At 36.7% G+C, this 15893-nt stretch overlaps 2 protein-coding genes across 2 annotated transcripts in view; both read left to right on the top strand.

Annotated features, from left to right (window-relative positions):
- The window catches only part of LOC139130162 (uncharacterized), an 82116-nt gene extending 68840 nt beyond the window's left edge, over positions 1–13276 (top strand). Inside the window, exons 5-8 of the mRNA XM_070695895.1 lie at positions 311–391; positions 1092–1478; positions 2518–3066; positions 11356–13276. Coding sequence (XP_070551996.1) covers positions 311–391; positions 1092–1478; positions 2518–3066; positions 11356–12158 — 1820 coding nt within the window. The 3' untranslated portion in view covers positions 12159–13276. The remainder of the gene's footprint in view (positions 1–310; positions 392–1091; positions 1479–2517; positions 3067–11355) is intronic.
- Positions 13277–14621: 1345 nt separating this feature from the next.
- The window catches only part of LOC139130166 (uncharacterized), a 58510-nt gene continuing 57238 nt past the window's right edge, over positions 14622–15893 (top strand). The window contains exon 1 of the mRNA XM_070695902.1: positions 14622–15372. Within this exon, the coding sequence (XP_070552003.1) occupies positions 14919–15372 (454 nt within the window). The 5' untranslated portion in view covers positions 14622–14918. The remainder of the gene's footprint in view (positions 15373–15893) is intronic.

Genomic DNA, 15893 nt, shown 5'->3' on the forward strand with positions numbered 1-15893 from the left:
ACTGACTCAGCCACCAGAATTCCACAATCAAAAAGTAGGATGTTATTTTACAGTCTATGGATTAGGCACGTTTATAAACAACGACTGCTGAATCAAAAATTATGCCTTGCGTATTGGCAATATTATTTTACAGTGTAAACAACTCTCGTGCCAGTCAAAATTTTGTCTGGTGAAATAATGCATATAATTACAAATAAGACATAAAATAAGTATTTTCCCTTTAATAAACTATGTCTTTCTATATGTTTGCATGTCTAACTGTATGTGTCTTACCGCCATCTAATTTAACATCTTTATCTTTTAAAACCAGAAAGAGATGATAGTCAACCATCTACTTCAGCATCCAGTGTTTTGACAGAGCAACCTTCACCAAATCCAGAACGGGAACCATGTAAGTGGGTTTGTATGTACAAATTTCATTTTAAACCTGAAAAGGTTGATGTCGGTTCACTTCTAAAGTGACAAATGTTAATTATTGGTTATAGTAAAATACACTACATAGCAATGTAACATTCTAAGAATTTTAGATGACTGGTTTTAACAGTACATCTGTGTTTGCAATCTGCAAAACTTCAAATAAATGAAAATACCGGTAGGTGGGAGGTTGCCACACTCTGATGCACTTCAAACCTTCAAGAAATTAAATGAAATTATTTGTTTATATTACAACAGATATGGCCGATAGCTGTGGCTTTGGTTTAGATTTAAAATACTTCTCCAAAATGTATGTTGAAATACAAAGTATTATCTTCATTAAGCGATGTTGCTAGTACAACAGTAAACATCAATTTAATATCAAATATCACCTTGGACTGATAAAAATAACTTTATTGCACATAAACCATACAGTATGATTCAAATGGTGGATAAAAAATTGGTACCGGTAGTTTAATCCTCACATCAAATTTGAAATCAGAAAGAAACTTGACATCATCCTGAAAGCATATAGAAAATGCAGATGATTCGATGATGTTCACTAAATATGAACTACAGAATGACTCAAAAGAGCTCGCAATTTGAAAGTTTCATATATGAACAACATTTTCGAAAATGAAATGTGTAATAATGCTGACTGCTATCTTCCTTTTCAGGTACAATCGGAGTACAAGTGGGAACTTCGCAAGGACATGCAGTGAATGGTGCATCCATGTTAAACGTAGATGATGGATTTAACCAACGAGAAGGAAACAGACCGACAACGGAGGGGATGGGCAGAGTTCTGAGTGATGTACACAATGGTTTGGAAGTGACGAAAGTTGACAGGGGATGTCTCCGTTACGTGATGAAATGCCGATCACTCGAAGCACTGGAAGCTCTGTGGAGTGAGTATATCAGTGGACGACTGGACAAAACCATCCATTCTACAATCATCACACCAACACTACTCAGCAAGATTCAAGCTCACTACCTAACCCTTGATATCTACATTCCAGTACAGGAGTATTTACTCTGTAAGAGGGAAATACCACTCTTGACAGGTAATAGTAGATGTTTGAAACATTCTTTTCAAATGTAGAGTGAAAACAGTCTAACTTCTGCACTAATTTAGACAATGATATTTACAGGTAAGTTGCCGGGCTTCGTTCATAGATAATGGAGTTAGGTGAGTAGACAAGACAAAGTGGTGAGATTCCAGTGTTTCATCAAGGATAGCATCAACAAGGGGGATTTTCCCCTTTACCAGAAAATTTAGGGGGATTTCACCAGTTCAAGTATTCTATTTGTATCTCTGAGGTGCGAGTGTCACCATTTCATGGGAGGGGGTCCCTCCTTGACAAATTACTAGGGGGTGCCAACATGTCAACAGAGGGGGAATCCCTAAACCCCCCTCTCTAGACAAAACACAGATTCATTCTCAAAATAGGAAAATGTCGCCATTAGATATGGTTCAGGACAAATGCATATTACGAGGGAGCAAGTTGTTGGGAAATAAAATTTGATTGTTGTAATTTGCTATCAAATGCAGATTTCATCAGATTGTCTTACAAGTATCAACACAAAATTTTTAAGTAGCCAAGTAACAAGTGTGAGGTGACAGTGTGTTTCAAACCTTATAAACATTTTTCTAGTTGTCACTAAATGAGAGCAATAAAATAGACATTTTCCTCATTCTAGAATCCAAACATTGGGATGTTATCTTTGCTTACTGTTGAAAACATTCTGTTTCTTTTGTTTATGCTTGTAAAATGACAACTCTGCTAAGGCATTCTCTGTGATGTGTTCATCTAAGCCTGTTACGTTGAAGGTGTTCAACTGTGTTGCACTGTTATTCACAGAGTCCTGATTGTATCTATCACACTAAACCAAGTCTGCTGTGCATAGTGTATTAGACAAAAACCAACCACAGATATACCAACTCTTTGTATACTTCTCCTCAATTGTCATTGAGGATTATCAAACACAACATGTTTGTTGATCAAACTAGTGGGTCACGCAAATTCACATGGACTATTAGAATTTAATAACATCCTAGAATATACTTTCAGCATTTTCACGAACTGTGATTCATCTCAACAGGTTCAGTGCCAACTCCATCTCGTCGACGTAGTGTTGCTGCAATAACTGAACTGAAGTCTGCACCGCGTGAGGATATTACCCGGCACCATACAGTGGACAGTCTAAATCTACTCCTGTCACGGATGCAGATACGGGACAACCAAACCATCTCTGAATTACTGAGTAGAGATGACTTCAGTGTAGAGGAGTTACAGGGCCACAGATCAACGTTTGTCACAAAGCAATGGAAAGTCAAGCCTGATGTCTATTTCAAGGAAGCCAAGTTCAGACAGTTTCAAAGAACACGGGATGAACTCAGAATGACTCTGAACTCTGAAACCAGTTCTTTCCACGAAGCGGATGATGACAAAGTCACAGAGTTTGTCCAGCTGAAAATTCATGCTAGTAAACATTCTGCTCACAGCAAAGCAGTCCTGCATGAAGCTGGTCAAAAACTGATGATGCAGAGGGAAGACATCACAAACCAGGCTACACCTCTGAAGGAAAAGAGTGAAGCCAGGAAGACACTCATCGATGAGTTGCAGAGTGATGTAGAAAGAGCTACACAAGGTGGGTGATATCACAGGGACCAGCGAACATGTTTGTTTATTTAATATTGACTCTAAGCTGACTAACTAAGCAAGTACACTTGCTGCACTTGTTGGTGATTGTGTCAACGTTGATCGGTTATAGGTCCACAGATTAGTAACTTACCCTTGCTTGCTGATGCATCATACAATCTTGGCTCATCAGATTTTAGAAGCAGCCCAGTGATAAAACTTAGCTTACAGTTATCTCAAAACAAATACATGACACAAAGACTGAGGAATACAGCAGTCTGTAAAAATTCACTGCTAACACCAAGACACCAAAAGTTGGTAGTATAAATCTTAATTAGGAAAATCAATGTCAAATATTCAAATTAAATAATAGCAACAAAAAATCTACGCGGAGACCAAGACCTAGACAATCTGACCTTTGCCCCAGCCCTGGGGATAATCATATTCACTGTTCCCATAGCTTAACTCTGAGGCCTATGCTAGCGATAGACAGTTGCTACAATTTACCGATAATTGCCACAAGGTTGTTTGTTTGTGATGATTCACCGATAGAATAAAAAAAACACTGAAAGATACATGGCAGACAAGATAGACTTGCCAATTTTTTCAATGCAGAAAGCGGCCTTAACTATGTTCGAACCACAAGCAATTTGAAATTGTGGACAACTCCATGGAAGCGATTCATAACCACAGACAGTTGGGTGGTCATACATGTCTTCACATGAAGATTTAATGTACTGTCCTTGTCAGTGTGTATGTCAGCTATTAAATTTAGCAAAAGGCTATGTGTAATGTTATCTGTTATCCTGGTAGACCTGTATAAAATATTTGGCAAAATACATGCAGGACTTTGGAGTAGTTTATCAATGCTTCCTGTTAGGAATTTTAGTTTCTGATTTATCTTGGTCTGTTCCCAAATCAAATAACTGAATGTAGTCCTGCATTTCGGAAAAAAAGAGGAAACTTTTGTCAGATCATTATTCTCTGTGGTAAAATTCATTCTGGACTGTGAACATATTGGTTAATGTCATTGAAATGAGTTCACAAGTGGAGTACAGTATTTATCTGTAGTACCATATTGAAAATGCACTAGATTTTACAAATTTTCTTTCCATTTGAAACCTCGATCAGTGGAGAGAATATTAAGGTAGCTACATACAAAATAGACACTTTCAGATTTTTCTAGTCCCAAACCCCAATAAAGTATATATTTTCTGAAAGCCGTGATATTGAGAAAGCCGACCGTGTACAGTACACAGTCATTATTTGCATAATAGTCACGTGACAAGCATTTTGCTGAAGCTTCCAAAAATTAGTTTTTTCCCCTTTAGTGAAGATGCTGCAAGATTTCCAGGTGAAATTTATGCATTGACAAGTCTTCAAATCCATGTCTGCGATTCCCTTTATATTCCTTGTTTTTTTCTTTATTATGCAGTGTTAAAGATGTTAGACTAAGGTGCTTTCAAGGATTTGTAATTGTCATGCCATATAATTTGAATGGAGACTGAGAGAAACAATCGCAGGCACATTGCTAAGGCTTGTCAATGCATAAATTTCAACCAGAAATCTTGCAGCATGTTCTCTAAAGGGAGGCAAAATCAATTTTTTGGAAGGTTCAGCAAAACGCTTGTAACATGACTATTATGCAAATAATGACTGTGTACTGTGCCCGGTCAGATTTCCCAATATCAGGGCTTTCAGAAAATATATACTTTATTGGGGTTTTGGACTACTATAACTGAGAAAAAGTAAAAATCTGAAAGTGTCTGTTTGGTGTGTAGCTACCTTAATAGTAAGGTCATTCATTCCTTTTATACTTACATGTAAGACTGGGTAAAGCTAATGAAAAAGATTTCTCTGGCAGAGTGCTACTAGGGGTAAGGGTCGTATTTTGTTCTGATATTGTATTGCTTCATTTATCATACTTGTCACACATGCTTTACTTTGCATCAAAGTGGAATGCACCCACTTGTGATCTCAGAGTTTAAATCCTTCAAGCTTTGGCTTCAGATAGACATTTTCATGAGGATATCCTTGACTTCAAAACATAACTTTCCATATTTCTTGAGTTAATGAAAGAACAAGTGTTGTCGGTCACTTTTGATTATTGTAACCTCACAGGATTGTTCCTTTTGCAGAAAGAACTCTCATTACGCAGGCACGTGAATCAAATCAGTCTGGTGTAAATGACCAGGGAAAAGCATCGCAATGTCATTCTGTTTTTGAATATTTCTGCTGAATGGATATGTTTCTCATTTCTTTATTTAAAATACTTGTTTTAGTCTAGAGAGAAATGAGTATCCTGTATTCTATTGCCATCGAGATGGGAATGAATGATCGCAGTCTAATTGTTAATTGTCTTCCTAAATGTTAGTGTCATGAAAAATTTTCAGTTCATCCTTTTTCTCATGCTCTGTAGCAAAAATATTTTAAGTCAACTCATTGACTCCACCACTGCAAATAATTTCCTGGCATTAACAATAGTAATTACTGACCTACAGGTCAAGGGTCAAAGGTTGTCTTGATACTTTATTGTTTGCCATCATAAATCACAGATCTTGTACACCTGACAGAAGGCTAAAAAGAATGTTTCTCATCATTGGGTGGATTCAAAAATGATGCGGCCATGTGAATTTTTTTTTCTCTCTTTTTTGGAAGTAAAAAATGGCCAACCCCCTTTTTGGGGAATTCAAACATGGAAGCCATAAAGTAAAATGAAAGAAATCAGTCTGAGGAACATTTCAGAACAAGTATTGTGCTTTTTATTCAGTTTTCTTTGTCGTTTCAAATATTTACTCAAAGCTGAAAAAAGTAGTGACATGCATGTTTTGACGTGACGTGAGCGATGACGGGAAAAAACACTTTTTTAGGGGAGCCTAACAATGGATGCAGACTTTGGCCATCTGTGTCATTCAACTTCGTCATTGAAGTCTTTGAGTTGCATGTTTTCCATACTGAATAGACAAAGGTTTTCCTTAACAGTCTTTGCCTTTAGGTAGATCGCGCCTCAGGTACAGATATTCAGACTCTCAAACTTTTACAATACTTTTGTGATCTACCACTTGTCGGGGCTCATTTTGAGCTCTTGGACAAAGAAAATCTTTCATTGTCTTAGTTTTTGGAAAATCTAAAATTTTATTTTTCCTCCGTAGAGTAACACAGGGATGGCAGCCATTTTGAATTTCAAATATTGGTAAATCTTTGGTAATTTATTTCACTAGTACTAAAATTTGCACGCTGACCCCTGATTTTTATTCTCGATTTTGAAAGAGAACGGTTGAAAGATACCTTAGGGAAAGTTTGATCAAAGGTTTCACTTTTGAGGCTCATACTACCTTAATTGCCTGATAAATGATAAATTCTGTAAACTTTGAACAGAAGTTGAAATAGAAACAGAGTTAAATTCTGATCACAGCTGGGTCACATCAGCTGGTGTTGTGAATACAGGGGATATATCAGTACATGGTCAACTCACAATCAAAGACTGGAGATATCATTACTAGAACTCTGAAAATGAAAATAGAAGTTAAAATAGAAACAGAGTTAAATTCTGATCACAGCTGGGTCACATCAGCTGGTGTTGTGAATACAGGGGATATATCAGTACATGGTCAACTCACAATCAAAGACTGGAGATATCATTACTAGAACTCTGAAAATGAGAACAGAAGTTGAAATAGAAACAGAGTTAAATTCTGATCACAGCTGGGTCACATCAGCTGGTGTTGTGAATACAGGGGATATATCAGTACATGGTCAACTCACAATCAAAGACTGGAGATATCATTACTAGAACTCTGAAAATGAGAACAGAAGTTGAAATAGGAACAGAGTTAAATTCTGATCACAGCTGGGTCACATCAGCTGGTGTTGTGAATACAGGGGATATATCAGTACATGGTCAACTCACAATCAAAGACTGGAGATATCATTACTAGAACTCTGAAAATGAGAACAGAAGTTGAAGTAGAAACAGAGTTACATTCTGACACAGCTGGGTCACATCAGCTGGTGTTGTGAATGCAGGGGATATATCAGTACATATGGTCAACTCACAATCAAAGACTGGAGATATCATTTCGAACTCTGAAAATGAGAACAGAAGTTGAAGTAGAAACAGAGTTAAATTCTGATCACAGCTGGGTCACATCAGCTGGTGTTGCGAATGCAGGGGATATATCAGTACATGGTCAACTCACAATCCAAGACTGGACTCGGAGATATCATTACTAGAACTCTGAAAATGAGAACAGAAGTTGAAGTAGAAACAGAGTTAAACAGCTGGGTCACATCAGCTGGTGTTGTGAATACAGGGGATATATCAGTACAATGTCAACTCATAATCAAAGACTGAAAATATTAATATTATATAGGGCTCAGCCCTTGGTGTTGCACTAAAATAGAAGTAATTGTGACTTGCTATATATGTTTGTACGACAACTCTGCCCAGTTTACCCTCTGATGAAAACAGTTCACGTACACGATATCAGACCCTGCAGGTACAGATTTTCCGTAATGAGTGAAATGTTGAACAAAATTGGCAAGTTTTACCATGATAACAACCTATTGTGTTTAACAAGGGACGTATCGTGCTATCATTATCGTTGCAATAGTAACTGCACTGCCCAACTTCCACTTATGAGTCTGAAAACTAGCATTTGGTCTAAAAACTGGAAATTTTTGTATCTAGTTATTGACACAGGGGGCGCTTTTCTAAAATTCAATCCCAGCATTCTATGTATATGTCCTCATTCATATGCATGACATTTTTCTCTCTTCTTCTGTTTTTTTTTAGGCGTGACAGTCACGATATTTTGTATCAGTGACAAGGTGGATAATAATATTTACAGGTTGATACAAAAGATATATTTTATTCGTGGCATGTTATAAAATAATACTTTGCTCGTTTCATATTTGTTTATTTACGAGCACTCAAAACAATCATGGTGGCACCAATGATTAAGTTGGGTGCATTTCCGGTTACTCACACAGTATATTATGAATCTGCGCATGCGTAGTCAGTAAGCTGCTGGTGCGACTATTACTGGAACTCTGAAAATGAGAACACAAGTTTGAATAGAAACAGAGTTAAATTCTGATCACAGCTAGGTTACATCAGCTGGTGTTGTGAATACAGGGGATATATCAGTACATGGTCAACTCACAATCCAAGACTTGAGATATCATTACTAGAACTCTGAAAATGAGAACAGAAGTTGAAATAGAAACAGAGTTAAATTCTGATCACAGCTGGGTTACATCAGCTGGTGTTGTGAATACAGGGGATATCAGTACATGGTCAACTCACAATCAAAGACTGATATCATTACTAGAACTCTGAAAATGAGAACAGAAGCTGAAATAGAAACAGAGTTAAATTCTGATCAGTGGATCATTCTCAGCTCACAAATTCAGTCTGTGGTATTTTCTTGCATGGTTAATGTTTCAAATCCAGTAATTTTCCATTAAATTCAAATTCACTATCTGCAGTACCCACAAGTAGGAAAGATATCAGCCTCAAAACTACTCAGCAAGATTTCAGTGCCTCCAGGTCATATCAGTAATGTTTTCAATAAATCAGCTGAAACGCATGTGAAATTTCAGTACATTCGCAGTGGGATTTGAACTCATACCGTACGCAATGCAGTCACAAAGCTCAGCTAAATCCCCATCCTTAAGAGTGGTTCAATGAAAAGAATTAGATATAGTTACTAATAGTGCATTGACCAGCACTTTGTACATCAACTGAGTTTCTTGCCTCTTCATCCATGGTACATGTATACCATCAAAAGACCATCAAAAAGTCTGAAAGATATGAAGTGTGCAAATATACATACAGTATATCAGTTTCTCAAGCCAGAGGTGAATTAAACAAGAAAGATAAAACAATTACCTATTGATTCCTAACTGGAATTATCAATATGGTCAGTTTGAAGTGCCTGACAGTAAAGAAAATATTTCTTATGACACAGCCTCTATCTGTTAATCAAATAAAACAACTGTCATTTTGGTAGATATTGAAATGGTGTTGTTCTGAATTTATAGCTGGTAAATGTTGTTTTTAGATTCATTCATGTTGAATTTATTTCATTGTTAGGGCAATATTCAATGATTTTAATGGCAAAACAAACTGGTCTTTAATTTGCATTTCATGTAAAAAGAGTGTCTCTCCCTTCTGAAAAGTTAGAGAATGGAAGGTATGATGGTTTGTACACGGTAGTTCTCTTTTTGGAGGATGTGATGGCCCTGAAAAGGGCCGTTTGGTTTGTGTGTACAATATGTACACAGTATTGAATTTCAGGCTCACTTGAACCCAAAGACATCTTCACTGTTGTTGTTACTACTGGTAAAGATGTAATCTGTAGAGTTGGTGACACTCTCATTAGCTTCATCATCTGTCTTCAAGTCTTCACAACCAATGTGTTACATGAACTTCACTTCATAAGAAATTTCACCATGGCCGACTGATTGACCTTTGCCACCTTTGACATCATCTCCAATTCTGTTACAAGTACTGTCTTCTTTCTAATATTCATCATGGAAGGTGTAACTTTGTCTTCATGCATTGATCTGTGTGAAAATAAAGACATATTGATAATAACATCTTTGACAAATGCCAGTTTGGATTATTATTACATCAAACAATTGTACAGCTAAAATACTTTCACTTTAAGAAGTACATAAGTTTATCTGTTTTCCAATTTCCCTGTACACTGGTGTAAAGCAGTTAAGTCTGTCTTATTGAAAATACTAGAGATGACTATTGTCTGGTGATGAAAGGGTTAAACGAAATTTTGTTTTGGTGTGGCCATGTACAAACATGAAGGACAATTTTCATGAAAAGAATGAAAGTTTCAGTTTGACATAAGCTACAAACAGTATCAGAATATGTGTATAATATCAGAATATGACGTGATTTGTTTGGTAGCTGCAAAAATTGTAGCCTTCACTAGCCATGCACCAGCTTATTCCGTCGTGTTCATACTTGTGCATTTTAGAGATAAAAACAAAATATCATAGACGGAATATTACATTTAGAATGGCCAAGTCAAAAAATAAAATAATTCTACTATATTTTAGAGGGAAAAACTAATTATGGTGAATGCAATAGTATTTTGAGGAATTTAGAATGGCTAAGTCAAACAATAAATTGATGTTGCTACATTTTAGAAAAAATAAATCTCATAAACAGAATCATATTTACAATGGCCACGGCAAAATTCTGGCAAAAATTCTGGTACACTTTAGAGAAAAAACCATTTATCTATGGCCACGTTGATAAAAATATGAATGCTTTTAGAAGTTATAGTACATCATTTTAAAATTGTTTGAAATGAATAAAACATTGAAAATAAAAACAATGCATAAACAAACTGTGTAGCATTAACAATTTCTACCATTTCAAAAAGGTAAAACGCTCAAGATTATTTTCACACAAAACCAGACAATCTTCAGTGAAATAAAATTTCATTGTGGCTAACTGATTTTAAACATTAACTACATCATCATTCAAAATGAGTTTGTAATCTGGAATGCAAACAGAAGGACATTTTTTCTTTATGGTAAATTACAAAAACTCTTGGTATGGCCAGCACATAAACAAAATAAACATCCCTTTAACATCAAAATATTGACATCATAAAAGGAAACCACAGATCTACAGTCTGACATTATTTGGATGGAGGAGTAGAAACTAGTAAACAAAAAATCATTTTAACATGGCCAACACAACAAACAAATAAACATCCCTTTAGCATCAAAATATTGACATCATAAAAGGAAACCACAGATCTACAGTCTGACATTATTTGGATGGAGGAATAGAAACTGGTTTACAAACAAAAAAATCGTTTTAACACCATGGCAGACATCAAAAATGAAACCCAAAAAAATCATTTAGGTAAATAAAATTTTGATAAAAATATCTGGTTTAATTACAAAAAACTCCAAAACATACACGGTAATAAACTATGAAAGTGTTGATGAAATCAAATCATGATAAGATTATTTGCAAGCTGACTGCTCCACCAGTAACACATCAACAAAACAATACAATGACTTACCTTATGGACTGAAAATCACATTTCCATCAATAAAATACAATTGCGTTGCCATGGAAACACGTGAGTTACATAACAATGTAAGGAAGTTGTTCCTTTAAATGTTCCATGTGTTTGTGTAAACAAAAGAAGTTTGCATTCAGTCAAAATTTGTGAGATCTGAAAATGTTTGACTTCATAGAAATTGTAGTTTGCAAATTGACCTTTGACCTTTGTTTACGTTTTCGTTTTCCTACTAGGCTATCCGGTCAAGGAAAGTGTCCTGGAAGTGTTTGGGAAAGGATCAATGCCGGGACAATTTAATGACGCCGAGGGAATATACATCAAGAACAACGGTCAATGGGTTATATGTGATTGGGGGAATCATAGAGTTCAGGTTATTGATCCAATCAAACTCTGCTGTGATCTCATCTTACAATTCCATGCATTCCCAAAGTCATTTAATCCATGGAATGTCACAGTGGATGAAGACAATGACCAATACTTTATGAGTGATAAAGGGAATGGTCAAGTTGTGGTGAGTTCTGGACAAAGCAAGATTTTAAACTGTTTTGGACGCAAAGAAGGAATTAATCCAACCGGTATCTGCTTGAGTCCTGATGGTTTTATATTCATTGGTGACTGGAATGGATATGTGAGAAAATATAATAAATCTGGTGAACACATTGCAAGAACTGAAAAAGGACAAGTCAGTCAACCCTGGGATCTGATTGTGAATAAGAAATGGATTTTTGTATCAGATTCTGACAGGAAATGTGTTCATGTTTTGAATCACCAGATGCAAAGTATAAGAGACATTGGCAAGGGACACTTAGAGTGGCCAATGGGTTTGTGTTTTGATCACCAACAAGATGGCATATATGTTTGTGATTTCAGTGGGCATAGAGTGGTTCACTTCAATTGTGATGGTGAATTTCTCAGCTATAAAGGTCAAGGTCAGTTAGAGAAACCCCGTTACATTGCACTGTGTAAGGATAATCCATACAGATTAGTTGTAACACAGAACACTGTATTAAACTACTGTACATATAAGCAGACATGACACCACATCATGTCAACTCTGCAGGGATATCTCTAGTGAAAATCTACAAATTTTCTGACAAATTTTACACAACTCATTGCAACTGCCAGGCTGTAAATGTGTCTTTTTTGTTGTCATGGCAATAATTTTTCATATTCACCAGTGTTACTTTGGATCAAACATAATGTTCTCACTTCGAAGGACTGTTTTATCAAACATTTTTAAATAAACACTGATTCTGATTGACCATTTTTGTTCATTTTCCGACAGCAACCTGTTGCAATTTTTTGTGAAATATTTGTCAGAATAATTTTTTGACTTTCACAGATGTGTGCATGAGTGTACAGAAACATACATAGAAGCAGACATGACAATATGACATGTCAAGTCTGCGGGTATATTTCTGGTGAAAATCTACAACTTTCCAGACTAATTTTACACAACACAATGCAACCGACAGACTATAGATGTTGAATTTTAGTTGTAATTTTGCTAAGAGAGTGTATTTTCTCATAATTTTGGAAAAAATAACTATTTTGTATACTTATAACACAAAATAATCACATTTTGAGTAAGATTTCCATCGTACCTGCAATTTTTTAGTTTTAGAAAAATTTGCTGATCCATTGATTTCAAACTGTCGGCTACGTTACTCGCTTTTGCAATTGTGTTGATAAAACTTGTCATAAAAATTGACTATTTTCACAGATATGTGTGTGCGGAAACGTACCTGCGTATTCCGATGTCTTTTTTGTATCCTAAGGTGCACTGATTTGTCAACATCGGTAATGATTTCCGCAGTTTTCGGGAATTTTATACGGAGGCGGCAAAGTGTCCTGCCGTGGACAAGCTGCAATGTTTCAACTGACTGTCTGTATCAGAGGGAGTTGTTGGTCGCAAGGGGGCGCTATGACCAATACCGTTGTCAGAACGAGAGCTGCGGTGCCGACGATGCAGCATCAGCAACATGACTTTACTTCACTGCAGTATTGTTTTATTGCTAGTTTATGTAAACAATTACAAGAAAAAGATTATGATAGATAAATAAAGAATTTCTGAATATTTCAAGTCGAACGAATAATATACTGTCGTAAATTTGATCACAAAAATAAAGTTCGATACTTTGTATCGTGAACAGACTCGAGACTGGAGAATGCTGTATTCGAAGACTGTTGATAAAATAAACATTTTTTGAAAGCAAACAAGTATTTACTTTTTAGATAGATATAAAATCATCGTTAGTGAAATTATCAATTTTTCAGTTAAACGGTTACCAGGTGATATCATGGTAGATTCATAAATTCCAGAAAATTGCCCCAAATTATAAAACTATAGGGCGTCATGGCTGCACGTTTCATATCTGAGCCACAATTTCCTAGGTACCCCTGATGATTAATATCACAACACCTAGTCCACTCTTCCACCGTACCCTATCCAATTTCATCAAACATGCCTTGGACATGAAGTGTGTTGAGTATTTTGACACAATCGTTAATTTTTTTCTGCTATTAGACCAAGAGTGTCCCTATCAAGTTATTAAAAGAGAGCCAGCTACCGCTAGTCTATACTCATTAAGCCTACTGAAATAACGGATGAAGATTGTAATTCTTGGGACCACATAATTTCTCCGGAGGCAAATTTGATGGCATCGTGGAAGTAAAGTGTTGAAACACCCCAAATGCTAAAGTGATGTACTGGTGTAATTGATGCAGAACCTGAAGGACCTCGGTTCCTTCGTTTTTACGAAGCCACTGACACTCAGTGTGCATGTGACAGTTGTCGGACAGGGTTCATCGTGGATTTCGCCCAAAGCCGTTTCATAAATGACGACTAGAACGAAATTTGATTACCATACCTTTCGAAACTTTAGTGTTTATCCTCAAACTGTTAACAGTTATGCCAAATTTTGACCCCATGTTGAGTGCGTAGTAATCGGACTGCTATCGCAGTAATCGGACGTCGTATTTGGAATATGATTATAGGGGCTAAATACTGATATTTTGAAACTTCGAACCCCCGATTTTTTTAAAATTTCGATGTGTTTAGAAAACTGTATGTAAATATTGCGTGATAAATTAGTTACGTGTAATCCATGGACGACGCAACCATATTTCGACGTGTATGGCTCTTACATATCGGACATGGGCTGTCTCTGTGTGTTGCTTTCGACACCTTGTATCGTACGGTGTGGCTAACTTCGCCAAGTTTGTAGCGCCCGAAATAGCTTCTACCGGGAAAAAAGAACTATCCAAAACGGGACAGCAGCATCACCTGACTTAATATGCGGTCACATTACTTTTAAAACGCTATCAATATGGACCGGAGTACACGATCCAGAAGGCACTCTTACATACCTCCACGATCAGCATATCATTAAATGTCCGAAAACTGAGGTCGTCCGAAAACCCACACTGAGTGTACTCCATATGTTTTACTTTTTTTTTAAAGATAAATTTATTTCAACATAGTCACAAGTAAAACAAATCTACATAACTGTGAATGCATTAAAATTACAATGCGTCTTGTCTGAAAAAAACCCAAATAATTAGCTGTTTAATTACAAAGATCATCATATGAATGCATTCTTCTCCATATGTTTTACTGTCCTCATTTTTTTCTTAAGAGCGCCATCTACAGGTCAACAACCCGTTTCACCGTTCACGTTTTCAAGGTGACCCACCTGACTCTTTGACCTCCACTTTTGACCCAATGCATTGTGAGTGCCATTTTCACTGTACCGCCACACTTGGATGTTGATGCTATCAAGTAAATTTGCCGGGAATGGCCTCGTCGTGTAAAATTCCTGCGGATGACGGTGAAGAAGTTGTCGACGACGCACAGAACATTCCAAAAGCGGCCCGAAACACCGATTCTGATGATGACCGCGAATGTCCGGAATATCAAATCGGTCACTGCGTGCATCCTGAGAGGTGCACAAGGACTGGCCAGCATCTCCGCATATCGTATTCGTCTGGTTCCGATTGGGAAAAACATCACATGGCGAGGCTGCGGTTCGAAGAACATGGACTCGGTACGCCTGCAGCCTTTTCCGATTACCATTTGATCAAGAGAGTTATTTGCAGATGGTTGTCTTCTGACGAAGATGAACTTAGGACAATCCTTAATGGCAGTGATCCGTCGGTAGATCTAGAATCATTAGATATGGACGATTTGTTGCTCGATGCGGCCATCGGACAGATGAAAGTACGCGATGTTGTGTTACGTGTGATTCCAGGTAAGAACGCATGCACGTGTGTGTATGTGCTGTATATGATCGTGTCATGCCGGGCATGAATAATTATCAATGAAGTTGGAAATTAATCTGTATTGTACTCTATTTTATTAATCTGTATTGACATTAATCTGTATTGTACTGGTACAATGAATTACATTATGACATGAGACCTGATCCAAAGAGTAAAACTATATGTAGAACTTATAGAAGGTTTAGAATATTACAAGAAAGATATTTACCAATCATACAAATTGCTGATTTGCATTTAGTCTGGTTCCCTGACCCATTTCCCCGGTAGAGGGCGTGGGGAAATATAGGGTCAGGTACCGGCTAATGTAAACATGGACGCTATTGGGTTAAAATAAAACAAGCTGTGATTGGATGAAAGTAACACTTGTAACTTTTTCTCATCATTCTTGGGTTTCGCACTTTCGGGCTCACTTGACACCAACTTCTTGTTTGTACCACAAAGCCGTGGAGGTAGAAAGAAAGACTTTCTACCTCCATGATTTAGCCACTGT

Source organism: Ptychodera flava, chromosome 3 (assembly GCF_041260155.1).
Source record: "Ptychodera flava strain L36383 chromosome 3, AS_Pfla_20210202, whole genome shotgun sequence".
NCBI lineage: Eukaryota > Metazoa > Hemichordata > Enteropneusta > Ptychoderidae > Ptychodera > Ptychodera flava.